General features: G+C 34.9%; 1 protein-coding gene across 28 annotated transcripts in view; it reads right to left on the bottom strand.

Annotated features, from left to right (window-relative positions):
* Rims2 (regulating synaptic membrane exocytosis 2) overlaps positions 1 to 27941 on the bottom strand; it is a 427098-nt gene that overhangs the window by 344191 nt on the left and 54966 nt on the right. For 14 of the 28 annotated variants that reach the window (XM_069991192.1, XM_069991193.1, XM_069991195.1 and 11 more), the window contains exons 2-3: positions 17188 to 17220; positions 16718 to 16804 (exon numbers count right to left, since the gene is read on the bottom strand). The exons of the other annotated variants lie outside the window; for them this stretch is intronic. In XM_069991192.1, the coding sequence (XP_069847293.1) occupies positions 16718 to 16804; positions 17188 to 17220 (120 nt within the window). The remainder of the gene's footprint in view (positions 1 to 16717; positions 16805 to 17187; positions 17221 to 27941) is intronic. 28 annotated transcript variants of the gene reach the window in all.

The raw sequence follows: 27941 nt of genomic DNA, 5'->3' as shown, positions 1-27941 counted from the left end.
AAGGAGGAGGGGAGAGGGAGGAGAGGGGAGGGAGAGGGGAAAGGAGAGACAGACAGACAGACGGACAGACAGACAAACTGTTGCTGACTCTTTGAAAACAACCATATAGTTGACATAAGCAAAATTAGAGGAATAAGACTTGCCACTGCTAGCCCCCCAACAAAAACTTGAATGTAAGCAACTATCTAAATGTGAAAATTCCTTCACAAAAACTAAAAAAATGTAGGTAAAAGATACAGCTTCTGAATGTAACAAAGAAATAAGACATACTGAAAAAGGTCACCTCTCGACCATTTCAAAGAAGAATGGAAAGAAACAACTTCTGCTGTGGAAAGAAGAGGGAACTGAGTAGCAGACCCCAAAACCTAGTCCACCCCAGGAAAACACTGCTCTGACTCCATGACTCTGGCCTCCAGGCCAGTGCTTTCAGCCTGAGCATCCATGCCTGAAGAGGTATCAGATCCCAGAACTTTAGACTTCAAGACTGTTCAGCCATTTCTTTTTTTTTTTTTATTTTATTTATATTTTATTGTGAAAATACTGTACAGAGGGGTTACAATTACATGGGCAAGATAATGAGTACATTTCTAAATGCTTCTGACCCAGAAGCCCCAAGCTTCCGGTCCGTCTCAATAGTAGGCCAGCACCCAAGTCTAGGGCTTCAGCCAGCCAGAGGGGTCCCAGCCCTAGGCTGGTCCCCACATCCTGACTCCAAGCTAATATATACATTGAGCTTCCAGGTCCATCCCAATTCCAGATTTGATTATGTAGTTTGACTCCATACTTGTCTAACATACTTGTTCTCTAAGCCCATCCTATCATCAGGCTGTTCCTAGTAGTCGCAGCTCCAGACTCTCCCCAAGACCAAACTAGTTTCCATCTTACATCCATAATCATCCGATTCTAGATCAGCCTCTATGAGAACAGTTTCCAGTACTGTCTAGCACCAGACTACTACTCCCTTTGACCCCTGATTCCAGACTGCACTAAGTGTCAGAATCAATTTCAGTAGCCTCCCCTGGGCTTGTAAAATAAATTGAACTCAATGAAGAATTTAGTAGAGAACATCAATAGTGATATAACCAAGCAAACTATGGAATGTGAGAACTCAAAGACAAGTTTTTTGTTTTTTTGGTTTTGGGGGTTTTTTTTAGTCGTTGGTCATGGGGCTTGAACTCTGGGCCTGAGAGTTGTCTCTGAGTTCTTCAGCTCAAGGCTAGCACTCTACCACTTGAGCCAAGGCACCACTTCTGGAAGACAAGTTATTTTAAAATACACAGACCAAAAAGAATGAAAAGGAATAAAGAGGGGTTATAGGATTTATGGGACAATATCTAAAGAGGAAATTTTAGAGTTACAGGAATCCAAGCAGAAAAAGAAAAAATATTTTTAAAAGCTTTAAGAAGCAAAAGCAGAAATTTTCCAAATCTAGGGAAAGATGTAAGTATAAAAGGTCTCCTCCAATCAGCTTAATCTAAGCAATCTAATACATATGATCAAACTATCCAAAATCCAAGACAAAGAGAGGATCCTCTAAGTAGTAAGTAATTAAGTCATATATACAATAGTCCCAATCAGGTTAACAGCAGATATCTCAGCAGAAACTCACAGGTACTAGGTAGCAGTGGCTCACACCTGTATTCCTAGCTACTCAGGAGGCTGAGATCTATCACAACACAAAGCCAGCTCAAGCAGAAAATTCCATGAAACTCTTATCTTCAATTAACCACTATAAAGCCAGAAGTGGCTTCGGCCAAAAAAGTTAAGAGATAGTGCTTAGGCCAAGTTCAAGCTCCAGCACCAGCACAAGAGGGAGGGAGGAAGGGAAGGATGGAAAAAGGGAAGGGAGGAGAGAAAGATGAGAGAATCAAAAAACAAATGAAAAAAAAAAACTACCAACCAAAAATAACTTACTCAGCAAAACCACTCTTTCAAAATCAAGGAGAAACAAATCCTTCACAAATAAAGCAAAATACTATCTTTTAACTAGTTTATACTTCATTTTTCAGCTTTTATAGTTGTATAGTTAAAGATTTTTTAGTTGAGATTTCCCTTCATTTTTAGTTATTATAGTGATTTTTTTATTTGAGATCTCCTTTCATTTTTTAAAAGTTCTTATAGTTGTAGAGTTAGATTTTTGAGATTATTTTTTTTGGGGGGGTGCCCATCCTAGGACTTGAACTCAGAGTCTGGGCACTGTCCCTGAGCTTTTTTGCTCAAATCAGGTGCTCTACCACTTGAGCAATAGCTCCACTTCAGGCTTTTTTAGTAGTTAATTGGAAATAAGAGTCTCATGGACTTTCCTGCCTAGACTGGCTTTGCACCTCAATCCTCAGATCTCAGCCTACTGAAGAGCTTAGATTACAGGTATGAGCCACCAGCACCCAGCTGATCTCTTTTTCTGAGAAGGACATTTGTTGCTATTGAATATTCCATTTAGAATTGCTCTTTCTGCATTCCATAAGTTTTGGTACACTGTGCTTCCATTTTTGTCTCAAGAAATTTTTCAATTTCTTCTGGCTATTCAAGAGCATATGGTTTAATTTCACATATTTGCAACTTTTCCAACATTACTCATAATATTGATTTCCAGTTGTATATCTTATGATTGAAAAACCTACTTTGATATTCAGATTTTAATCTTCTTATGTTGTTGTATAGAACATTATGTATATTATATACCTATTTGATCTAAAATGTAGTTCAAGTCCTTTATTTCCTTATTGCTTCTATGTCTGGATGATTTATGTACTGAAGACAGTGAGTAATAAAGCCTCTTACTTTTACTGTATTGTAACCTAACACAATCATATCTATTAATATTTCCTTCATATATTTTGGTACTCCACTGTTGTATGCATATGTTTGTAATTGCTATGGCTTTTTTGTGATCGTATTCCATAGTCATAAATGACTTTATCTTTTGACATTGAATTACTTAATTACACCAGATCTGTCTGATAAGAAATAGGCCAAAGGGAGGTCTTCAAGCTGAAGTAAAAGGACTATAACTGGTAACACAAAACCTATGTAAATATAAAACTCACTGGCAAGACTAAGTACATAATCAAGTGAAGAATACAAAAATATTTAATGGTGTATAAATCACTTGTATCTTTGGTATATGATTAAAAGCCAAAATTATTTAAAAGAAGCAATTATAAATGAACAGAAAATAAGAACACAATGTATTTTTTAAACTGGGTTGGGAGTGGTGAATTGGGAAGATATTAATGAAAGGATAGAAAATTGCAATTGTATGGAGGAATAAGTTCAAGAAATCCAAACTATACTTAATGTGTTAAAAACCATATATTGCACTTTGAAAATCACTTCAGACAGAAGTGGTACCATGTGAAGACCTAGGTAAATGCTTTACCTCTAGAAGCTTTTGGTGATTTAAAACTCATTACTTCAGAGGTCATTCAGCTGAGCAGTATGTTGTTGGTTTCCAACTAGCTTTGTATAGAAGACACCTCTGATTGAAGCCACCAAATGAATTAAAGACTATTCTCCAATATGTATTTCATCTTGTCCCACAAAAGGAAGTTGCTTTACTCTATTTCTCCTGATACTCCAGGAGGGGAAAAGTAGCCTTTTTGAGATTTTCCTCTATTCTCTGAAGAAAATATACCTTTAGTATCCTATTAACTGGGAATTAGTTATTTCTTGGAGAAGAAACTAAAAAGATATGATTTGTAATACCTTCTAGTCACTAACTTTTCTTTAGATTTTTACAACTCAGAACATCCAGTGCCTATACATAACAGCAAGCCACACATTAGAAAGGCAGATAACCTAAATTTTTTAACTACTCTTGAAGACTGTGATTCAAAGCCAGCCCAGCAGATAGATCCACTAGACTCAACCTCCAAAATAAGCAGCAAAAAGCAGGCTACAGGTATAGCTCAAGTGGCAAAGCACCAGCCAACCAAATAAGCCAACACAGGGTCCTATGTTCAAAATCCAAAAAGCCAAAACACACACACACACACACACACACACACACACACACACACACACACACACACACACACACACACACACACACACACACACACACACACACACACACACACACACACACACACACACACACACACACTTGTGCCAGAACCCCCAGGAAAGATGGGTCTTTGGAGCCTTCATTTTCCAAATCATTTCCTTTGTCAACAACTTGCCCTCAATTCAGTGATTTTTAAGTGGAAAGCTATGAAAGTTTACCTTCTCACTACAAAAATATAAACATTTGATGTAATAGATACATTAGTGTGATTTCCACAATGTAGATAGATGTTAGAAAGATAGACAGACAGACAGACAGACAGATAGATGTTCCTGCACTTAGAGTTAAATCTCATAATTGAAAATATCCTGACAAATGAAGGCATTTAACATTCTGAACATAGCTACAGAGAAACTGCAGTGTGATTGTTTCACCCTCAAGACTGCATTAGGTAAAAGCCCAGAGCCACTGGTTCACACCCTTAATTCTAACTGCTGAGATATGAGGATCGCAGTGAAGCCAGCATGGGCAAAAAGAAGTTTGTGAGACTTTTATCTCCAATAAACTACTCAACGAGCTGAAAGTGGAGCTCTGGCTCAAGTGATAGAGCAATAGCCTTAAACAAAAGAAGCTCAGAGACAGCACCCAGATCCTGAGTTCAAGCCCCAGGGCCCATACCAGTAGATAGACAAATAAACAAATAAATAAACAAATAAGCCTAGCAAGGTTACATGACACAATACCAATGTCCATATATATATACATATGTATTTTTTATACTAGCAAAGAACAATTAAAAATAAAAAATTAAGTCTGTATAACATTCTAAAAAAGATTAAAAGATTCAGACATAAATTTAACAAAAGATATTCTGCTCATCTATGGTGAAAGTATAAAACAATCAAAATAATCAAATAAAACTTAAGAGAAAAAACATACTATAATTGCTAGTTGGAAGACAATATAATTAAGATTACAATTTTCTCCAAGTCCATCTTTAGATTGAATGTATTATCAATCAAAATCTCATCATAATTTCTTTGATAATTTGGCCAGATAAACTTTAAAATTTATAAGGAAAAGTAAAATTCCTATAATAGGCAAAATATTTTTAAAAAGAAAAAAGTTAAAAGAATCACACTACACAATTTCAAAACTTACAACAAAACCTACAATAATCAGGTCAATATGAAATTAGCAAATAACAAAAACATACACCAATGGAATACAACAGAATATACAAGAAATAGTCCAATATTAAGTAATAGATTTTTTTTACACAGGTACCAGAATCATTCAATGGAGAAATAGTCATTTTTCCCTCAGTACTCAGGACTGAGTTCATAGCCTTGCACTTGCTAGACAAGCACTTTACCACTTGGTTCACACCCCAGTCCTTTTGCTGTTTTGTTTTGATTTTTCAGACAGGGTCTAAAACTAACTCTGGCTTCAAACTACAATCCTTTTATCTCCACTGGGATTACAGGTATGAACCATGCTTCCAGGCTATAGAAAACATGTGCAAAAGTAATGAATTGCAGAAGTAAATAATCTATAAAACTACAAAAATTCTAGGAAGAAAATCTTTGTGACTTTATTTGGGCTAAACAAATACTTCTTAGACAGGTTAGATAAAATTTTCTTTAGTAAGGTAAAAACATATGAACTAGACAACAGTTAACAACAATACATAAATGAAGGACTATAGACTATTCTATTTAAGCTTTAGGCAGGACATGGAAATATGAACTTCATGTCATTGCTATGATCACGGAACATTTTTTAAGAAAGCTTTATCAACTATTTAGCATGTATAAAAGTATCCTTAACTTATCAATTATATAAATGTAAGTTTATATATAAAAACATTTATATCTGTGGCTCAAGTGGTAGAGTGCTAGCTTAAGCTGAAGAGCTGAGAGACAGCGCCCAGGCCCACAGTTCAAGCCCCATGACTGACAAAAAAAATTTTATGTATAAATTTGGCTTTGCTATTATAGTTTGTCTACTTCTACAGGATTTGATTTCATTTTCATAACATTCCACACAAGAAAAAATCAGATCAACAATTACTAGGAGCTGGAGTAAAGTGAAAGGATTAGCTACAAATGAGCACATAAACTTTGGGAAGTGAAGAAAATATTCTATGATTTGATTACAATGGCACATATAGAAATGTTTATATTTCTAAAATCTCAACACACACATCATTTTAAGTGAACCATTAAATGACCTCTGCATTCAAGCTTCTCCCACTGAGAAGTCTTATTTCTATATGCGTAAATTGGACACTTATTTGTACATTGTTCCATATTGTACATTTCCACTGCATTCCTGTAGACATACTTCTAAATGAATATCTTAACACCACCAGGAAAAAGAACAAGAAGGCAGAAAAAGAAAATTAGAAAGAACTATGCTGTTTCAGCTCTAAAGATATTGAAGAGTAAGACGAGTTACCAAAGTACACTGAAACAAAAATCAGATGTCCAGGTAAGTTAACTGTGCCTCAAGGAACAAGTTCCTTTTCACACATGTAGAAAAGGAGAGTCAAGTTGGTAGCAAAGCTAGTTATTAAGTTATTACAGAGGACTAAATGAGAAATATTTAAAACTCTATTACTTTAGGACTGTAATAATCCCAGAGACAGTAGCACAATTAATGTTGCAAAATGGATCAAATGGTCCCAGTCATAGTATGAAAAGAGATGGAGACACTGCAATCAAATAAAACTTGATTTCAATCTTTTGAAATAATAAAGAAGAGTTTTAGAGAGATTTCATAGTATTTGTTCTATCAACCCTATACAATGGAATACCACTACATAAAGGGGTGGTAGTATACAGGCCGACCAAAGCTAATACATTGCTTGCCAAGAGAAACACATCCTTCATTCCCATTTATACATGCACAAAACTCACTCTGCTTCCTCCTCTGTCACTATGAACACAATCTAACCAAGACTACAATCCACTTCTTAATTCTTACTCCATATATCTAAAACAAACTGATTTTTTTTTCAGTGCTCATGTTAATTGGTCTTCTAATACCTTCCCATTTTCATTGATTCTCATAATATTCACTTCATTTTCTTCCTATACCTATGGCCTTTCATTTACTTGGAAAGACAAGATTCAGGATTTCTTTTATTTTATTTTAAATAGAGCATGTTAGCCTATTTTATTCATATATTCCTAGCTCAAACTTCTCCTTGAGGTTCAATATTCAATTTTCTACTTAACCTATTTGAATTTCTCAATGCTACATCAAAGTCAATATGCACAAATATGAATTCATAATTTTCTGTGCAAACCACATTCCTTTCCAGTGTTCCCTACTTCATAAATGAATGCCACCACTCAATTTTACAGGTCTGAAGTCCAGAATTACTTTGAAAAAATGTCTCTTTCCCTGAAATAGAATGTTTTCATTTCTCATTACAAAGGATATTTTTGCTGGATACACTAATCTAGGCAGACAACTTTGTTTGGGACTTGAAATGTATCACTCCAAGCCCTAGCCCTACTGACATCTAGTTTGTAGTGACATATGTCTCCTGTACCTAGTGACCATCTTTTCCTTAAGACTGGTTCTTCTATTATTTTAGCTGAATAGATTCTCTGTCTCTTTAGCTTGTAACTCTTCTCCTTTTATGGCCATGACTCATAGGTTTGGTCCCAGAGGTCTTGCTATTCCATCTGTATTTCCATTTTGTTTTTTCAGTATCTTTGACTGGACTACTTCTTCTACTTTATATTCAGTTCCTAAAACTCTGTTTTCAACTTGTTCTGTTTCATTAGCTAGGTTTTCAAGATTTCAATTTGATTTTCTTCAGAATCTCTTTATTCTTATTGATTCCCCCTTAATACATTATATTGTCTTATTTATTTCATTTGCCTATTTGAATTCTCTTTTATTTTTCAGCTTGTTTATTTTATTCTCTTATTTTGTTAAGGTACTTAAATATGTCCTCTTTAATAGTACCAATCATTATTATCATTATTCTCTTGTGTTCATTGGTTGGAATTCACCCACTGAACTAATGGTTTGAGTCTTCTATTGTACTATTATTGACTACAGAAGACATGTTAGATTTTTTCCCTATATTCCTTGTGCTTCCACATTGGGATTTAGGCATTTGAGGCCAAGTCTGAATGTTCAAGTAGACCAGTGCAGTGGCAGGGCTGAGGAAACACAGGACAAAAAACAAGCTTTCACCCAGTTCCCAAAAAAAAAAAACAAAAAAACAAGGCATGATTCTCTGCTCAGACCAAGCTAATTCACTGAAGCCCCTGAGCATATTGGTTGCCTGCTCCTGAGATGGTATCATTTCAGAGGCTTCCTGTCTTCCTTTATTGAGAGGCACTGTTGGGTAGAGCAAGTTCCCATTTGTTCTACATACCTTCCAGGTAGTGTTCCCCAGGACAGCAAGCTACTAGGCTATACCATAATGCAATACATATAGCCAATTAGATTGACCTTCCTAAAAACTGTTCATTTATATACTTCACCCAATACTTTAGATTTCCTGTATTTTTCTGCTTGGTTTGAAGAAGTCCTCCATATAGTCTACATATTAATCCTTTGTAAGTTAAGCATAACAAATATCTTCTCCAAGTCTGTCCTTTTTTTTTTTTTTTGGTCAGTCGTGGGGCTTGAACTCTGGGCGCTGTCTTTCAGCTCTTCAGCTCAAGGCGAGCTCTCTACTGCTTGAGCCACAGCGCCACTTCCGGTTTTCCAGTTGCTTACTGGAGATAAGAGTCTCATGAACTTTCCTGCCCCGGCTGACTTTGAACCATGATCCTCAGATCTCAGCCTCCTGAATAGCTAGAATTATAGGGGTGAGCCACTGGCACCAAGTCTGTCCTTTTGGGGTAGTCAAAACATTAGTTTTTCTTGTCACCATCTCTGTGTGTGTGTGTCTGTGTGTGTGTGTGTCTGTCTGTGTGTGTGTGTGTGCGTGTGTGTGTGTGTGTGTGTGTGTGTGTGTGTGTGTGTGTGTGTGTGTGTGTCAGGGCAACGGTGGCTAACACCTGTAATCCTAGCTACTCAGGCGTCTGAGATCTGAGGATGGCAGTTCAAAGGCAGCCAAGGCAGAAAAGTCCATGAGACTCTCATCTCCAATAAATGACAGAAAACGGAAGTGGCGCTGTGGCTCAAGTGGTAGAGAGCTAGCCTTGAACTGAAGAGCTGAGGAACAGCACACAGACCCAGAGTTCAAGCCCCACGACCAACAACAACAACAACAACAACAAAAACCTTTCATATATATATATATATATATATATATATATATACATATATATATATATATGTCAGCCATATATATTCCTAAAATTAATCACAAAAAAGTTCTAGTCTCTTTGAATAGATTTATAGCTATTAGAAGTTTTATAATCTTGTGTCTCATAATAAAGCTTTTAATGGATCTGAATTTTAGTTTCACATGTAATATGATGCTGAAATTTAATTTTAATCTTTTCTATAAGGAGAATCTATTTTCCAAGAATCACTTACTAAACAGTTCAACCTTCCTTCCATTAATTATGATACCAACTTATCAAATATTAAGTTGCCATATTTACATGTTTATGAACTTTGCCTTCTATTTGATTGGTGGTTGTGTCTTTTCATACTCCAGAAAAACTGTCCCAACCAAACTCCAAATACAATTAAAAGCCCATAAGATTTAAATACATAAACTTTTTTTTTAATTTTATTTTATTTTATTTGTGAACATACTGTACAGAGGAGTTACAATTACATGGGCAGGTATAATGCATACATTTCTTACCAAGCATTGCAGCCTCCTCCTTTGTTTACCCTTCACATCCCTTCCCAGCCTCCCCCCTCCCCCCCATCCCAATCCTATTCCTTCCCCCACCCCCTGCACCAACTTTGTAAAGCTCTTTTTGGACATGACAACTTGTACTTCTCATTGTTGCAACAGGTCCACCTGTATCCTTAAACAACTGGTTTTTCCCCATCTCCTCCACAAGTTATACTGACATCAAATATAGTGAAAGCAGGGGTTATACTGTGGGGGAGGGACATACAAAGCAACAAAGAGATAATCTTATAAATGCGTTAGAAACACATGCATGAAAGAAAAAAAACATTAAAATACACATCTAAGGGTTCATTTTCCTGACATCACATTATCTGACCTTTTCCACTTGACTCATACATATACTAGATATTACAGATAAGGGAAACCATGGGACCTATGTATAAACTTGAATGTATAACTTCCTAGTGATGTAGATCAGAAATCAACAAAATTTTAGTAAATAACCAAATAATAAATATTTTAAGCTTTATAAGCTACAAAGTCTCTCTTGTAATTAATTACTCAACTCTGTCACTGGGATTTGAGGGCAGCCATATCAAAGCCCAAATAAATGAGTTTAACTATAGTCTGATATAGTTTATTTAGAAAAACAAAGCAGCAAGAAGGATATCACCCATAGGACATATTTTATAGGAACCTGATGTAAACAAGAGTTGAAGAAACCTAAGCCTCATGGCTCACATCTGGAATCTTGGCTACTTACTCAGGAGGGTAATACCTAGAGGATTGAAATTAGAAACTAGGCCAGGCAGAAAAGTTCGTGAGACTTGACCTCCCTAGCAAAATGCAAAACTAAAGGTTTAGGTTATAGAACACCAACTATGAGCAAGCAAGCCCTAAGAACAAGCTCCTGAGTTCAAGGCCTAGAGGGGGCATAGAGGGGAGAGACATACACAATAATGCATAAATTTAGAATTGTTGCTTTTTTCACTTTATTTCACAAAGCTTTCTTACCCAAATCTTTAATGTATATCTGTATCTCCGACATCATGTCACATAACATCACTAAAGTAACTTCAGTATTTTGAATAGTATTTTCTTCACTTATGTATTCTATGAAATGAAAACACTTTTAAAATAATATTTATTGCTATTCCTGGAAATGTTATATCCAATCATAGTTTTATTGTCATTTTTCCACTTATCCTTCTTGTATATTTTCAAGATCTTCACAAATTAATCTCTTACATTACTCCCCCTTCTATTAAAGGTTCGTTTATTAGAATTTCAAATACTTGCCATTGTAAGCTGATTCCTCTACAAATTTCTAAACTGATGCTGAATTTCTTTTCCCCTTTCAGAAATTCTAACATGTAATCTCTGTAAGTATAGGCAATCAAATTTTTAATTATTTATTTGAGAGTCTTCTAGGATGCTGTGTTTTTCTCCAAGTATTCCCTCACAGTTCACTAAGGAAATTGAGGGATCCTCATTAGACAGATTTATAATGAACCAAAATAAGGAAATTTCTTTTTATTGGAGAATGATTTAAGAAGGTAATACAGAATCTTAACTTTGTAACTTATTTTGATATTTGATCAAATGGGTCTGGCCCCTTTGCTTTTCTTTGTAGAAATTATTCTACTACCCATAAAATATTTTTTTATCCACAAAATACAATTCTTTTAATCAAGTTCCATGAAAATCATAGTGGAATTTTTATTGAAACCATATGACAATTCTAGGTTAGTTTTAGAGAATCAATACGTCTTTACAATGTTGAGCTAGCTACAAACATGGTAAGTGTCTATTTATTGGTAATCCTTTAAAAAAGTGAAAAATGTTTATGCTGGCTTTACAGATGACTTTTTAACTCAAACTTTTGAACCTTAATTTATGATTCATCCTCAAGGAATCCATGGATGACAGTTATATTTCAGTTTTATTTGCTTATTTTGCAACTGCTTATTTTCATCTTTTATGAAATCTCCATAACTGGGCATTTGTGGCTTACTCATAATCCTAGCCACTCAGCTTAGATCTAAGGATTCTATTTAAATCTAACGATGCCACTCAGACAGGAAAGTCCATAAGATTTTTGTCTCCAATTAAACACTGGAAAGCGGGAAGTGGAGCTGTGGCTCAAGTGGTAGAACACTAGTCTTGAGCAAAAAATCTCATTGATAGGCCCAGGCCCTGAGTTCAAGCCCCAGGGTAGGTACAAAAAAGCAGGGGAGGGGTATCCATAAAGATTCTGTGTGGACTCTAGATTTTCACACAATGAGACCAAAGGAAGATGTTCTTAGGAGAGGATCAAAAGGCTCAATAGCTATGTGCATATGGTCAAAATGATGGTGATAGAATTGAACTCCAAGAAATGCAAATGAAAGGGTTTTTCATTATTTTGCATTTTGTTTTGTTTTTGTTTTCTCCTTTGTCATTGTTTTTTATTTCTGTACTTTTTGGGGGGGAGGGGGGTCCGGTCATGGGGCCTGAACTCTGGGCCTGGGCGCTGTCCCTCAGCTCTTCAGCTCAAGGCTAGCACTCTACCACTTGAGCCACAGTGCCACTTCTGGCTTTTTTCTTATGTGGTGCTGAGGAATCGAACCCAGGGCCTCGAGCATGCAAGGCAAGTGCTCTACCACTGAGCCACCTTCCCAGCCCCGTTTTCTGTACTTTTTGTCTTATATGTAAGTTTATCTGTTTGGGGGGCAGTAATGGAGACCACAGAAATGGTGGGACAAAGGTTGAGAAAATACAGCATTGATACTCACTAGATACTATTGTGAAAATGAACCATACAATTTGCAGGTGGGGACAGGGGATAGGAGTGCCTGGAGGCAAATACAGAGAAGAACAGGGAAGAGGTGAAACTGTTCAAAAAGAAATGTACTCATAACCTAACTTATATAACTGTAAGCCCTCTGTACATCACCTTTACAATCAGTTTGTCTATTTGAAGTTCTGTGAAAGAAAACAGATTCAGGGCCTCTATGAGCTCTTTGTATATTCTAAGTCAAGTATGATGGCAAATGCCTGTAATGCAAGCCCTAAGGAGGTACAGGCGGATTATATCAAGTTCAAGCCCACCGTGGGTTATTTAGCAAGGCTCTACCTCAAAAAAGAATATATATATATATAATATATAGATATATAGATATATGTATATAGATAGATAGATAGATATACACATAAAGAGAGAAATATATCCAAGTTCTATATAAAGTTTTAGTAGAAAGAAAAGAAAGTTCTCCAACAATTTTCTGAAACTAATATGATATTTTCTGCTTTTCATTTCGATAACTCTTCTTAACGTCTATTAACGTAATTTACTTAATTGCACAAAGGGATTACACACATACATGTAATGCATTTAGATCAAATTTACTGAATAGCCAAGTTCTCAATGAATACTTTAATTACTGATGAATCACACATTGTATTTGCATAATTTGATAGGTGAATGTGGCCCACTTCTGGTCATCAGTAAAATAGGACAGTTTGGGACATGTATAGGTACTGGACAGAGATGCAAACAAACTAGAACATAAAACAATTGAAACACACACTAAAATAAATATAAAAGAAGAATGATACTAGAGTATAAAAACAATCATTAGGTATAAATATATTAATAAAAGAGAGTTTAAAAATTTTTAAACATCATGCCCTTTAAAGTTAGGAAAAATTGTAGTAGGTATCAAACAGATTTAATTTCAACATAAAAGATTTCAAATGCAAAGCATAAAAGCAGATGAAATTTAGAAAACTGAGAGTATTCTCATTTGGATCAAGGATACATAGGGGAGGGAAGAGAGAAGGTATGTAGGGGAAAATCAAAGGATGAGGTAACAATGCTCCATAGGAAATGTACTCATTACCTTACTCATGTAACTGTAACCCCTCTGTACAATATTTTACAATAAAAAAAATATAAAAAGGTATACATAGAGAATGAAAAGGAAAAAAATGAGAAGGTAGAAAGAAAATCTGATGGAGAATACTCTAAATTCCAGGCTAAGAATTATTACTCATAATATTTGATATCCGACTTAAGTTTTTGACATCACAATTTAAAGAAAACAGTAAAATATTGCTGAGAAATTACAAAGTTATTCACATGGATCAGTTATTGTATTTAGACTAAAATATATTTCAAAACATATTTTATATTGCAAAAAATAAATAACCTCATTGAAAAACTCTAAAGTCAAAAGTCACATGAAAGATTAACTTTTTCTCTTAAATACAAATGACTTTGCAGGGGAGGGGAAGTCGAATGGCTGTTTCAGGAGTTTTGATTTGGTCTTGGGGTTTTTTTGTTATTTTTCCCAATAAGATTTTGCTATGAAGCCCAGGGTAGAACTGAATTCAAGATCCTCCGGTCTTAGCCTCAGCCTCCTTAGTGCTGAAGTTACAGGTACTGTATACAGCACCTCTCTGTTTCTTTAAAAAGTAGGGACAGCTTCTCCCTCAAGCTAATGTGAAGGGCCCTAACCCTGGGTGGGTAAGGTAAATGAAAGGGACAGGCTGAGTTCTTATTATCTGTACTCTTCACGATCAAAAACTACTTCTAAGCACACACTGGTGGCTCATGCCTGTCATATTAGCTACTCAGGAAGCTATGATCTGAAGATTGAGGTTCAAAACCAGCCTACACAGAAAAATCCTTATTTTCTTATTTCTTTCTTATTTTTGCTTATCTTCAATTAACTACCAAACACCTAGAAGTGGAGCTATGGCTCAAGTGTTAAGAGTGCTGGGAAGGTGGCTCAGTGGTAGAGCGCTTGCCTTGCATGCCTGAGGCCCTGGGTTCAATTCCTTAGCACCACATAAGCAAAAAGAAAAAAGCCGGAAGTGGCACTGTGGCTCAAGTGGTAGAGCGCTAGCCTTGAGCTGAAGAGCTGAGGGACAGCGCCCAGGCCCAGAGTTCAGGCCCCACGACCGGACCCCCCCCCCAAAAAAAAAAAAAGACTGCTAGCCTTAAGCAAAAAGCTCACTGACAGCAACCAGGCCCTGAGTTCAAGCCCCAGGACAGGCATAAATATATCTATAGATCTATAGGTCTGAAACCTATATATGTACTCTTAGGAAGAGAAATGAAAAAAAAAAACCACTGCCTTAGACTCTTTATAGAAAAGACTATATATAATAAGTCATGTCAATAATGAACCCTTCAGTAGCTGAGTATGGTAAACACACCTGCAAACCCAGCTACTTTAGAGGTAGAGGAAGAAGGCAACAGTATCATAAAAGATGACAATGTAGGCAAAGGAAAAACTTAATATAAAACAAAACAAATAAAAATGAAAAGGCTGGAGACATAGCTCACTCCCCAGCACTAAAAATAAAAATAAAAAATTCATTGAAGAAAACACTTCATTACAAACTCCAAAATGTTGATCCTTTTATCACAACTGAAAAGATACAAACCATTTTCCCTGCCTTGTTGAAATCTCACTATCAGAAGATAAAATATGTTAAGCCCATGTCTACTCAAGAATAAAAAAGTACTGATATTTCTATAATCTGTGGTCCTCTTTTTAAAAAAGTTTTCATTTAATGTTAATCTTACCTGTTCTTATACTTTAGTATCCCTAATGGTCACCAAATATTTCTTAGTATGTTTTCATATATTTTCACTGCTATCACTTTTAATTTCCTTAATCATTCATTGCCATCTAGAAGAAATTAAAAACTTTATAATCCCACTAACAAAACTTCATAGATATTCCCGGAAGCACTAGGAACACTAGACTAGGAATGAAATTTCCTTCCTTCAGACATAGTAATATATAAATTTTCTTCACATTATTTTTTTAATTTGATTTTAGTGTAGAGATGCTGTAACAGAGGGGTTACAGTTACATGAGTAAAGTAAGGAGTACATTTCTTGTGGAGCATTATTACTCCCTCCTTTGTTGTTCTCCCATATTATTAACTGTAACTTGATCTAAGTCATTACAGGATTTTAGTAGTCCCAGAGGTAAGAATGAATACTGGCGGTCTTCTTGTAACAATAATTTCTCTGGCTAATCTTTAATGTTACATATCTTGAAATTTCCATCTCAGAAAATAAAATAAAAATCAAATATAAATTAACTATAGGATTTTGTTGCTACTGCTCATTGTATAGATGTTGTCTGTCTTCCTGTGTGTGTGATAATACATTTGAGACTTCCCTACAGTAAATATGTTCCATAATAATATTTGAGACGATAGACTGTAAGCAACAATGAACTATTATGTCACTTCTGTCTTACACAATGAATAAGTGTGGGTTGTGAACTTCTTAAAGAGTGTTTTTAACCATTAAAAAATTAAAAGAAATGGAATCAATGTCTTTAATTTCAGGCCAGTGTGAGAATAAGCTGCTTCATTTCTCAAATTACAATTCATAACCTAATGAACTATTCAGTGAAAATAGAATTACATAATAGAATAGCATAATAAATAGTGGATATTCTAATACCCCTAGCACATAATTGGGCCCTCAGAATTATTACAATAAAGAAATTCATTTAAGCATTTTAAAACAACCTTTCCAAAGTTATTTGACCAAACACTAAATTTAGGAATTAAAATTATTTAATGTTTTCTAGAACTTATATTGAAATGCATTCTGAAATATATTGCATTATTGAAGAAAGATGTTTTACTTAGAAGAAATGGTTTATATTATTTATAAAACAAATGGGGAAGGGTTGGGGAATTACCACTTCTTTTTACTCGCCTGTAAATTATCCTTATCTACTTTTTTAAGACTTCTATGGGATAATTAAAGGTAGAATTATCAGACGCTAACCTAACAATTTCCTCTCTGAAGGGTTATTATTCCAAGGGCAGTATTTTAATACCTACTCTTCAGTATGTTATACTATCAGAGATAATATTTAGTCTATATAGATCAGCTTACTTACGTCTGGGGCTCCTTTTCATTTTGTTGTTTTTGCTGGGGCTGAAGAACGTTATTTACCAGTTCAGTGATCCCACTAAAGGGAAACCACCTGTTTAAATAAGCAAATAATGTGACTGAATAACCAAATGAATAACAATGTAGGTTAAATGTAATAATAAAAATACACAGGCACAAAAGCTACAGCCAATGGAAATGTGAGGTCCAATTATCATCAAGGCAGTCAGAATATAGGGAAATTAAGTTTCAACATTTAACCAGTCCACAAGCAGGCAGCAAAAAACTACATCCAATCACTATGTGGATGAAGTAAGAAGCTGCAGGCAGCTCTCTTACAAGCCAGAGAGTCAGAAAGCAGAAGACACACTAGCTGCAGCCTATCCAGTATTAGTGTATGCTAATACCATCAAAGGTGCAGGAAGCAGAACGTGGCAGAAAGTACAGAAGTCACTCTACTGCACTCCATTTACTTACTGTGTCGGTTGTGGTTTGTGTTCTTCTTTGACCCTAAAAAGATAAGTTTGCACAACTGAGTGCAATGTACGAGGAAGCAATTTCTATCTACAGATTAGTGGTCATACATGATATACATGAAAAATTTGAATTCTTCATAGAAAAAGTTAGCTCTTCAACATATATTAGCATCATACATTAAAGCAATTTTATACACGAAAACCAGAATCTGAATCATTTGTTTTTATTCTAAAACTCTACTGCTCTTTGAAAACAATGATTTAGTTCTGAGATTGTTTGCATATTTTATTGATACTAAGCTTTAAGATATAATTCTTTTAAAGTATTATATTAAAATTATATTTAATTGATTAAAAATAATTTCCTATTTACTTTGTAAATTTCTTCCTTAATACAAACTGAAGTCAAGCCATAAATATTTTTAAAGAACAGGAATTTATGAGTGGATTTTTTTAAACCTTACAAATTGATTCTTTATACTTCAAAAAATAAAGAAATAGATGAAGAAAAAAAAGAAATAGGTGAAGAAATTTGGGGTGGTATTTTCCTAATCTCTCTAAAAATACCTACTAAAAAATTAGTGTATTAAGTTTGAATTTTTTATGTTTAAGTAAATTATTCATATAATTATACCATAGTGAAAACTAATTTAGATAAATACTATCTAAATAACTATAATCAAGCCTCAAACTTCTACTTTGCAGAGTTCAACAATCTTATCCAACACTACACAGAAAGAAATTTTGCTCTCTGATTCACAGGTGAGAAGAAAATAATTTTTACATGGATTCGTGGTCAGAAACTACTAGTTTGTAAGTAGGCAATTAACTATGTTAGGCATGATGTGAAGAAGACATTCTTGGGATTAGTATTATTCACTTCTTGTTATACTTTATTAAAATCATGTTATTCATTCCATATACCTACCAGTATATATTCTTTTCAAAATATTTGGGAAATGAAGTAGAGAACTGGCCAATATAGAGAAAAATATGTGTATATATGGACTAGACATTTTAAAGGAAGAGAAAGATCATGTAGCATAATGAAGATTCCTGAAATTAGTTTTCTCATAAGTTGCTTATGACTGGTCCAGTGAAATATTTCTGTGGTTCAGAAATCAGCTGATTAGCCTTCAAAGGAAGTCTAAGAATTGATAACTAAAATTGGTATCAAAATCTGGGACTTTCATTACAAAGTTATACTAACAATGGACATTTAATCTCTTTAAATTTACCTTCTATTAAACTGTTGTTAACTTGGTAGGATTAAGAGACACTTAGAGATTAGTAAATCATACCTCTGGATAGATCTATGAAGGCATTTCCATACACAATTTACTAAGAAGGGAAGACCCACCCTGACTGTGGGAGGTACTATCCAATAGTATAGAAGGAGACATAGAATAAAGAGTAAAGAAGAAGAAATCCCACGACCACAGGTTGCCTTTTTCACTCTGTGCTTCCTGGCTGCCATGAGGTAAGCAGCAACTGCAATCCTGTTGCCATAACCTTCTGCCTCACCTCAAACCCAAAGCAATGGATCCACCTCACTGTAGACTAAATCACCTACAACTGTGTGAAAAAATAAATCTCCCCACTTAAACCGTGTTGGTCAGATATTTATCACAGTGGCAAAAATTCTAACAACTAAATATATGCCATTCAAGCTTCAGAAAAGCTCATGACAGTAATTTTGAAAGATATCTAAGAGCAACAAGAAACCAACAATATGTTGTTTACAGGAAACCACTTCAAATGTAAAAAAAAAAAAACAAGCAAATAGCAAAGAAATGGAGAATAGCATGCTAACAATAACAAAGAGAAAACTGAATTAGCTATATTAATTTCAAACAAGCCAAACTACCAAGAAAGGAAAATAAATAAGAATAAAAAAGGAGCATTCCATAATGACAACAGGTGAACTGCTCAAAAGACATAACAATTCTTAATGTGCATGTACTTACAACAGCAAAGACTCAAAACAGAGGGTTTAAATAAAAGGCCAGGAACCAATGGCTCATGACTATAATCCTTACTACTCAGGAGGCTGGATCTGGTTATCTAGTTCGGTCAGCCCAGGCAGCCAAATCCAGACTACAATTAATGAGCAAATAGCCAGAAGTGGAGATATGACTTACAGCTTTTTAAAAAGCTAAGTGAGAGTAAGGGGCTCTGAGTTCAAGCCCTGATACCAGCACCAAAAAAAAAAACTGACCTGCAATTAGAAAATGAGAAATAGATGAACCCACTGTTACAGCTTAATTCCTCATACCTATATCAATAAGTGAGTGACAAGCCTAGCTGGTACAAAAATCAACAGATAAAGTTGAACTGGCTAAGCCATGATAATAAATGCCTTAGGGAGGTTTTGGCAGGAGGATTATGAGTATAAGTTCAGCTGTAACAGATAGCAAATTTGAAGCCAACCTAGGCTGGGTTTCATAAGAACACCCTGTTTAGAATTTTTTTGAAATATATAGTTGGCTCTAATAGTATCATCAATAAAATGGATCTGATTAACATTCTATAGTACTTCAACATAAACAGAAAATGCCTTCTTCTTAAGCTCACAGAAAATATTCACCAAAACACAACATAAAACACACTTTAACAGGTTTTAAAGTCTACTAACCATACAACTTATGCTTTGGATTCCAATGGAATGAAACTATAAACCAGTAACAAAAATGCAGTATAATGGAACATCCAAAATCATCTGGAGATAAAACAACCTGCTTCTCTTTAATACATGGGTCAAAGAAGTCTCAAAAAAGAAAAGTTTAAAAATATTTTGAATTAAATGAAGTGAAAATACAACCTTTCAAAAGTTGTGAGAGGTAGCTAAAGCAGAACTTAGATGAAAAAAAAAAAATTAGCAGCTGATAAATATCAGAACCTACCTACAATCAGTAAGTTTAGTTTCTATCTTAGTAAACTATTTAAAAATAGCAACATAAGCCAGTTGCCAGAGGTTCATGCCTGTAATCCTAGCAACTGAGGAGGCTGAGATCCAGCCGGGTTAGGAAAGTCCTTGAGACTCTTATCTGCTATGAACCACTAGAAAAACCGGAAGTGGTACTGTGGCTCAAGCGGTAGAGTGCTCTCCTTGAGCTGAAGAGCACAGGGATAATGCCCAAGTCCAAAGGTCAAGCCCCATGGGTGGGGGTGGGGGCAATGTATCTACAGAAAGCAAAAGAAAAGAAATACTTTTAAAAAAAAATAGAGAAGTCAGTGAAACTTAAAGTAAGAAATCAATAAAGTTAACACCATAAAAAGCAGTTAAGTTGATAAATTTGTACCTAAAGAATTCTTTCTTTGATAGGGGAGGGAGGATAGTACAAAAGACTCAAAAGATTAAACCCAAGGTCTTGCATATACCTGGCAAGCTCCCTACCATGTAAGCCATTCTCCCACTCCTGAGATTAATTCATAATCCCTATAAATCATTTAAAAAGTCAAATAGAGGATAGCAGAATCCTCATACTCAGTAAAGAATGTGACTGATGAATCTATATAAAAGAAGGCATAAGAAGTGAATTTAATCAAAGTACATTATATGTACATGCATAAATATCACAATGAAAACCTTGTACAAATTAACTTGCGCTAATAAAAAAGAAAAAAAAAATAAATGTATACCATAATCTCCCTGATGGGAGTAAGGAAAAAGAGCTGCATAAGTAACACTGTGAAGCAGTATTTTAACTGGATAACTATAATAGTAAAGACAAAAACCAACTTAAACACTGTACTCCAGTAACCATTTATACAAGTCAACAAATTTGAAACTACTTTTGAGAGTGGGACGACAAATAAATTATCATAGAATTCTCACTGACAAAGAAGGAAGTTGTAAATAAGCAGAGATCAGGCTAGAAAAAAGCCTACCTTTGGTGTTAGGTTAACATACTTATATAGAGAGATCAGGGGAAGCAAAGGAAGGGGTAATATTGTCCAAGAAGCACTGTACATATTACCTGACTTACAGAATTAACCCCTTTGTACAACTCCTTAATAACAATAAAAATGCAAAAAAACCAGAGATGTATACAGATAAATATATGACATATAGACAAGTAACTAGAGTTATAATTAAAAAAAAAAACAGATATACAGGGTATATTATACATACACATACTTCCTCATGAAGTCCCCTAAGAAGGCCTAAACACAATTATACCTCAGTTACCATAAGCACACATAGCATAGATCTTGGTTTCTAAACACTTTTCTCCAACCAAAGGAATTCAATGATACTTGGAGAAATAGCTGAAGTTTCCAAAAGGGAAGAAAGAGAGATGGTTTCCCTTATCTGCAATAACTAGTATTATATGTCTAGGACAAGCAGAAGTCAAAACTATGCACATATGACCAAATAACCTGATGCTAAGCGAAATGAACCCACGACACATGAGGTTTTATTGTTGTTGCTGTTCTTTTTAATGTACTTATAATGTACTATGTGATTTTTTTTTGTTTCTTTGTATGTTCTTCCCATGGTACAACCCCTGTTGTCACTGTATTTGATTCTGCATCTTGTATATACATTTTTCTAATTTGAGGAGGGGAAGGGAAATAACAAAATGCTGAAATAAGGATACAGGTGACCCACTGTAACAATGAGATGTATAAGAGACTATGTTGAAAACAAACACTTTACAACTTGGCGGAGGGGGGGAGGGATGGTAGTGGAAAAATAAATGAGGGGTAACAATGCTCAATAGGAAATGGACTCATTACCTTACTCATGTAATTGTAACCCCTCTGGTGGAGGGAGGGAGGGAGGGAGGAAAGGAGGGAAGGAAAAACAAGGTGAACCTAAATTACTTTGTAATGCAAATACTGGGGAACTATTCAAAGAATAATAAAAGATCAAGTGTTGGATTGCTCAGGAAGCTGACACCTGAGGATCACAGTTTGAAGCAAGTCAGGGCAGGAAAGTCTATTAGACTCTTATCTCCAATTAACCACCAGAAAACCAGAAATGGCACTGTGGCTTAAAATGGTAGAAAGCTAGCCTTGAGCACAAAAAGCTCAGGGACAGCATCCAGACCCTGAGTTCAAGCTCTACAACCAACGGCAACAAAAAAAAAAAAAAAAGATTGAGTACATCCAAACAACACAAACACCAGCCTAAAAGAGCTCTCAAAAGCCAAAGCTGGAACAATATGAGGGCAAAATAAATAGCAGTACTTAATATAATCTCCCCCAAATAAGTTTCCATAAATCCATTTTGATATAAATGAATAGAGAAAAAGGATATATCTTTCTTAGAAAAGAATCCCAAGTAACAAGTGTGAAAAATATGAGAAAAATACAAAGTCATCATTAGAAAATAATAGCAATAGCTACTGCAGGTAGTATTCACTGATGAATACTAACATTCGTACAAAAACCTAACATTCTCAAATATCTCTCTATCAATTACTGTGGTTTCAGTAGACATCCACAAGTCTCTGAAATCTCTCTAGTTGACAGAACGTAATTCTTCTGCCTTTACATGGGAACTTGAATTACTGAACACTGGTAATTAATACCATATAGTGAAGCAACTAACCTGTAATTTCACAATGTAGTAAAGAAACAAGACAGCCTGCCAACTATGTTTTCAAGGTAACCCCTTGGTGATATGACTTCATTCTAGAATTCTTTCCAAAATCATGAGAAAACATAAAAAACAAACCTAAATTGGGTGTGTGTGTGGGGGGGGGGGGTTCCTACCAAAAAAGTATTAAAAGCATGAGAAAAAGAAGCTGTCACAAATTCAAAAACACTAATGAGATAGGTCAATTGAAGTGATGGAAAGTTAATATAGTTTTTTTTTTTTTTTTGGTTGGTTTTGGGGCCTGAACTCTGGGCCTGGGCCTGGCCCTCAGCTCTTCAGCTCAAGGCTAGCACTCTACCACTTGAGCAACAGCACCACTTCCAGGTTTTTCTGCTTATGTGGTGCTGAGGAATTGAACCCAAGGCCTCATGCATGCAAGGGCAAATACTCTACCACTGAGCCACCTTCCCAGCCCCAAGATAGTTTTTTTTTTAATCTTCTTTTTTTTTTTTTTTTGTCCAGTCGTGGAGCCTGAACTCTGGGTCTGGGCGCTGTCCCTCAGCTCATCAGCTCAAGGCTAGTGCTCCACCACTTGAGCCACAGTGCCACTTCCAGCTTTTTTTTCTGCTTATGTGGTGCTGAGCAATCGAACCCAGGGCCTCAAGCATGCAAGGCAAGTGCTCTACCACTGAGCCACTTTCCCAGCACCTAAGATAGTTTTTAAGATAGTTGGAGAGGGAGAAAAACAGGCTCAGGAAAAGTTAAGGCAGATCTAATTGCTATTCTTATGTTATTTGGTATTTATGTGCTCAACAATTTTTATTTAATTGAGCCTCAGTTTGTAGTTAATAAAACTGTGAAAATACCAAATTAAGTACATTAAGTAAATTAAAGTCTGTGTAAGTTCCTGACACATAATGATTATACAATAGAGAACATTTCAAATATAGATTTCTTTCTCTAAAATAGATTCAAAAAAATTTATCCCTTTGAAATATTTACATTTCATTTCAGTGAATATACTCTCCTAAAATAAAGGTATCTATGAGGGAAAAAGTTTTCACTATATACTTTTTTGTAAATCTGGATCCATATTAATATATTGTACATTGGAAGTAAATAAATAAGATTCAAACAAATATAATAAAACAATAAATCCAAATTAGAAGAATTCAGAGTGGGTTGGGGATGCAAACCAAACTTCTGGATTCAATTCCCAACACCACAAATATGATAATGATAACATTTTATATTGGAAAGAACAAAAATTGGTCATTGAAAAATTGGTCACTGTTGGAAGGATATCTATATCTGATTAAAAGAATACACATAATGACACCAACATATACACTTTGAAATTTTTTTACCATTGTTATTATAGATTATATAATGCTGAGTCCAGGAAAAAATTAGCTCAAGGGTTGTTTTTTTTTAATCATTGTAAGATTAAAAACACAAAACACATCAAAATGTTATTATTGGCACATTAAGATTGTGGGTGAACCTGAAAGAGCTGTTGCTGCTAACATACTAAATGCATAACAAACTGCTAATTTGGGTCTTTCACATAAATATATATATTTACATACATATTTTGAATTTTTAGAAGCTTTAGCTGAACTGTCAACTTTGGAAAAAATATCTCAGTTAACCATGTTAAGTTGGCATTGTACAGAATTTAATAGCCATATGGTCTAGAAACATTAAACTTATTTTTTTCATTTGTACAGAGATGGATGGTCTTACCTACATGGGTTTTATTACGGAAACTAATAAAGTATTCTCTAAGTAATGAAAAAAAGAGATGATGGGTGATTGATTTTTTTTCTGCCTCTAAGTTCTAAACTTTCTCATAATTGTATATACATATTAAATATTCTGGGAAGGTGGCTCAGTGGTAGAGCTCTTGCCTTACATGCCTGAGGCCCTGGGATCGATTCCTCAGCACAACATAAGCAAAAAGAAAAAAGCTGGAAGTGGTGCTGTGGTTCAAGTGGTAGAGCGCTAGCCTTGAGCTGAAGAGCTGAGGGACAGCGCCCAGGCCCAGAGTTCAAGCCCCATGACCAGACCCCCGCCCCCCAAAAAAATATTAAATATTCTTGGATGCCCTCTATTTGTAAAGTTAAAAGCATTCAGTATATCTTATGGCTTTAGGCAGTATAAATATTAAGCTATCTCACAAAGATAGATGTAAAAAATCCATTTTCAAGGTCCTTTAAAGAAGGGAGATATGCAATTAGCAGCACTGTTCATTAAATAGGACATTGTTCAATAAACCATTTTGTTTGAGAAACCTAATTTTTTCTATTTCCTCCTCCCTGCTAGTAAATGAAGGACTAGCCACACTGGCTAAGGGGCCAGAGTAACCACTATAGTCACTCAGGCATTTGCACAAGTCTAAAATACTTTTCATTCTTTTATGATAAAATTACCCAAAACATAAAGAAAGGAAGTAACAGCAATAAATCATGCTGGCATAACAAACATTATTTATTTTGAACAGGATGGCTGACAAAGGAACCTGCTGTCACAACATATGAAAGCACTTATTGTTTTAATCTGGCTGTTTCCAGGTTCACTGAAATAACCTGGAAAGAATAAAAACACTAAATGTCTATATTTCATGCATAAGACATTTTCAAAGAAAATGGTGAGAATAAGAATAGAGATAGTAACATTTTATAGATTAATAAGGAAACAACATGATTTTCACTGTTATTATATGTAACAGTCTTATATGTTTTTATATGTAAAAGCCAACTGTGGCCTGAATATTCACTCTATTTGTCAAGCTACTTACCCATTTGTGAAAATGGGAAGTAAAATAGGTAACATTTGAAATACAGAGAACTAGGTTAAAAATGGATGAAAATGCACATGTTCCATATGTTTGAAATATTTCCTAATTACACCTATGTAGTATGAGTAGCACATAATTGGTTCTCACGAAGTATTGGTTCCTGTCCTTTTTACAACATGAGATATAAACTAGAGTTTCTTTAGCTTCAAGATAAAGAAAAAGGAAGGAAGGAGCTAGATGCCAACAAGTATCAAGTTTGAACGTATACCTCTAGGCAAATTTATCATATTAAATAAACATCATCTGATAACCTCAACACAAGGACACAAAAGGGACTTTTCTCACTGTATAAGTAAAAAGAGTCTTAAATAAAGAAATAATGATCATATAATCTGAGAATGAATAGAGGTGATGCTAATTAGAAAAACAACTCACTGGGCTGGGAATGTGGCTCAGTGGTAGAGTGCTTGCCTTGCATGCCTGAAGCCCTGGATTCGATTCCTTAGTACCACACACACAGAAAAAGCTGGAAGTGGCACTCAAGTGGTAGAGTGCTAGCCTGGAGCAAAAAGACGCTCAGGGACAGTGCCCAGACCCAGAGTTCAAGCCCCAGGACTGGCCAAAAAGAAAAAGAAAAATAGAAAAAGAACTCACTCTTAAAGCCTTCTTATGTATAAATGCTAAAACATACAAGATTGAGCACACACACCAAATTCACTGTCATGTATTAATTTTATTTGCCTGACAGAGCACTGTATGCCCAGAGTAGACTTATTTCTGAGTATGTCCATGAGGGTGTTTCCAGATTAGATTAACATTTAAGTAAGTGGACTCAATAAAATAGCTGCAATTTGATGGGTATTATCCAATATGTTTATCTGATAAACCAGGCCCTCAGAGTGGGATTTACACTACTGGTTTCTCTGGTTCTTAGACTTCCACTGAATCACTCTACTGGCTTTTCTACATCTCAAAGTTTGCAGAGACAGATTATGAGTCTTATCAAGACTCCATACTATTGTGAACCAATTCATCATAATAAAACTCCACCAACATAGTTGTGCGCACACACACACACACACACACACACACACATGCACTTCATAATCAGAATTTCTCTCCCTTAATGTCACTGAAAAAAATTGAAGAAATAGTTAACTTGGTACATTATGCACAAGGGTGTAATATTAAGACTAGTTGCCATTCATATGTGGGAATTTATTCTACTTTAGTACATAAACTTTTATACAAAGGTTTTCTATCTACTACTGAGTAATTTACACTACTAGTATGTACTACTCTGAATAATTTACAAATATAACATATTCAATCCTCTTAACTCTCTGTAATAGTTACTATGATTATCCTCATTTTATAGACACGTCATATGGGTAGTTTTGTCTTTATACTTCTATACATTTTCTTCTTTTTAAGTAATATGATGCATGCATATATATACATACAAAACAAATAGAATAGTAAACAAAAAACAGCCATTTTTAGATGGAGGAACTTGGAGGATCAAAGAAAATAGAGAATTAAAATGTAATACCTAGAAATAATGTTATGACTTTTTCAATAGAATTTTTAAATACATTTTTATTATAAAAATACTGTATAGAGAGGTTACAGTTACATGAGCAAGGTAATGAGTACATTTCCTATCAAGCATTGTTGCCTCCTCCTTTATTTTTCCCCTACCATCCCTTCCCTCCCACCTCCACAACTGCACTCTCCCCCACCCCTTACCCCTCACCCCCACCCCTCCATCCCATCTAAATTGTAAGGTTCATTTTTCAACATAGTGTCTTGTACATCTCATTGTTACAATGGGTCAACATGTACCTTATTTAAGCATTTTGTTTTTTTCCTTCCCCTCCCCAAATTAGAGAAGTGTATATACAAGATGCAGGGCACTGATATCAAATACAGTGAGAACAAGGGTTATACCATGGGAGGAGACCATACAAAGAAACAAAAAAAAATCACATGGTAGATTATAAATACATTAGAAACAATAGCAAGAAAGAAAAAACCACTTGTATCCCTATAGTGAGGTTCATTTCACTTAACATTATCTTATCTGGTCATATGTAGATAGCTTTTGACCTTTTCTGCTTGTCCCAGACATATACTAGTTACTGCAGATAAGGGAAACTATGGGACATATATTTCTTTGGGCCTGGCTTACTTTACTTAATATAATTTTTCCAAGACTTTCCATTTCCTAACAAATAGAGTAATTTCATTCTTTCGGATGGAGGCATAGGATTCCATTATATATATATATATATATATATATATATATATATACACATATATACATATATATATATATACATATATATATATGTATATATATATATATATATATACCACATTTTCTTAATCCTTCAATAGAATTTGA

Source organism: Dipodomys merriami, unplaced genomic scaffold (genome assembly GCF_024711535.1).
Source record: "Dipodomys merriami isolate MVZ:Mamm:240054 unplaced genomic scaffold, mDipMer1.0.p SCAF_4, whole genome shotgun sequence".
Taxonomy (NCBI): domain Eukaryota; kingdom Metazoa; phylum Chordata; class Mammalia; order Rodentia; family Heteromyidae; genus Dipodomys; species Dipodomys merriami.
Note: the sequence above shows the minus strand (reverse complement) of the source record. Positions and strands in the feature narration are given on the sequence as shown.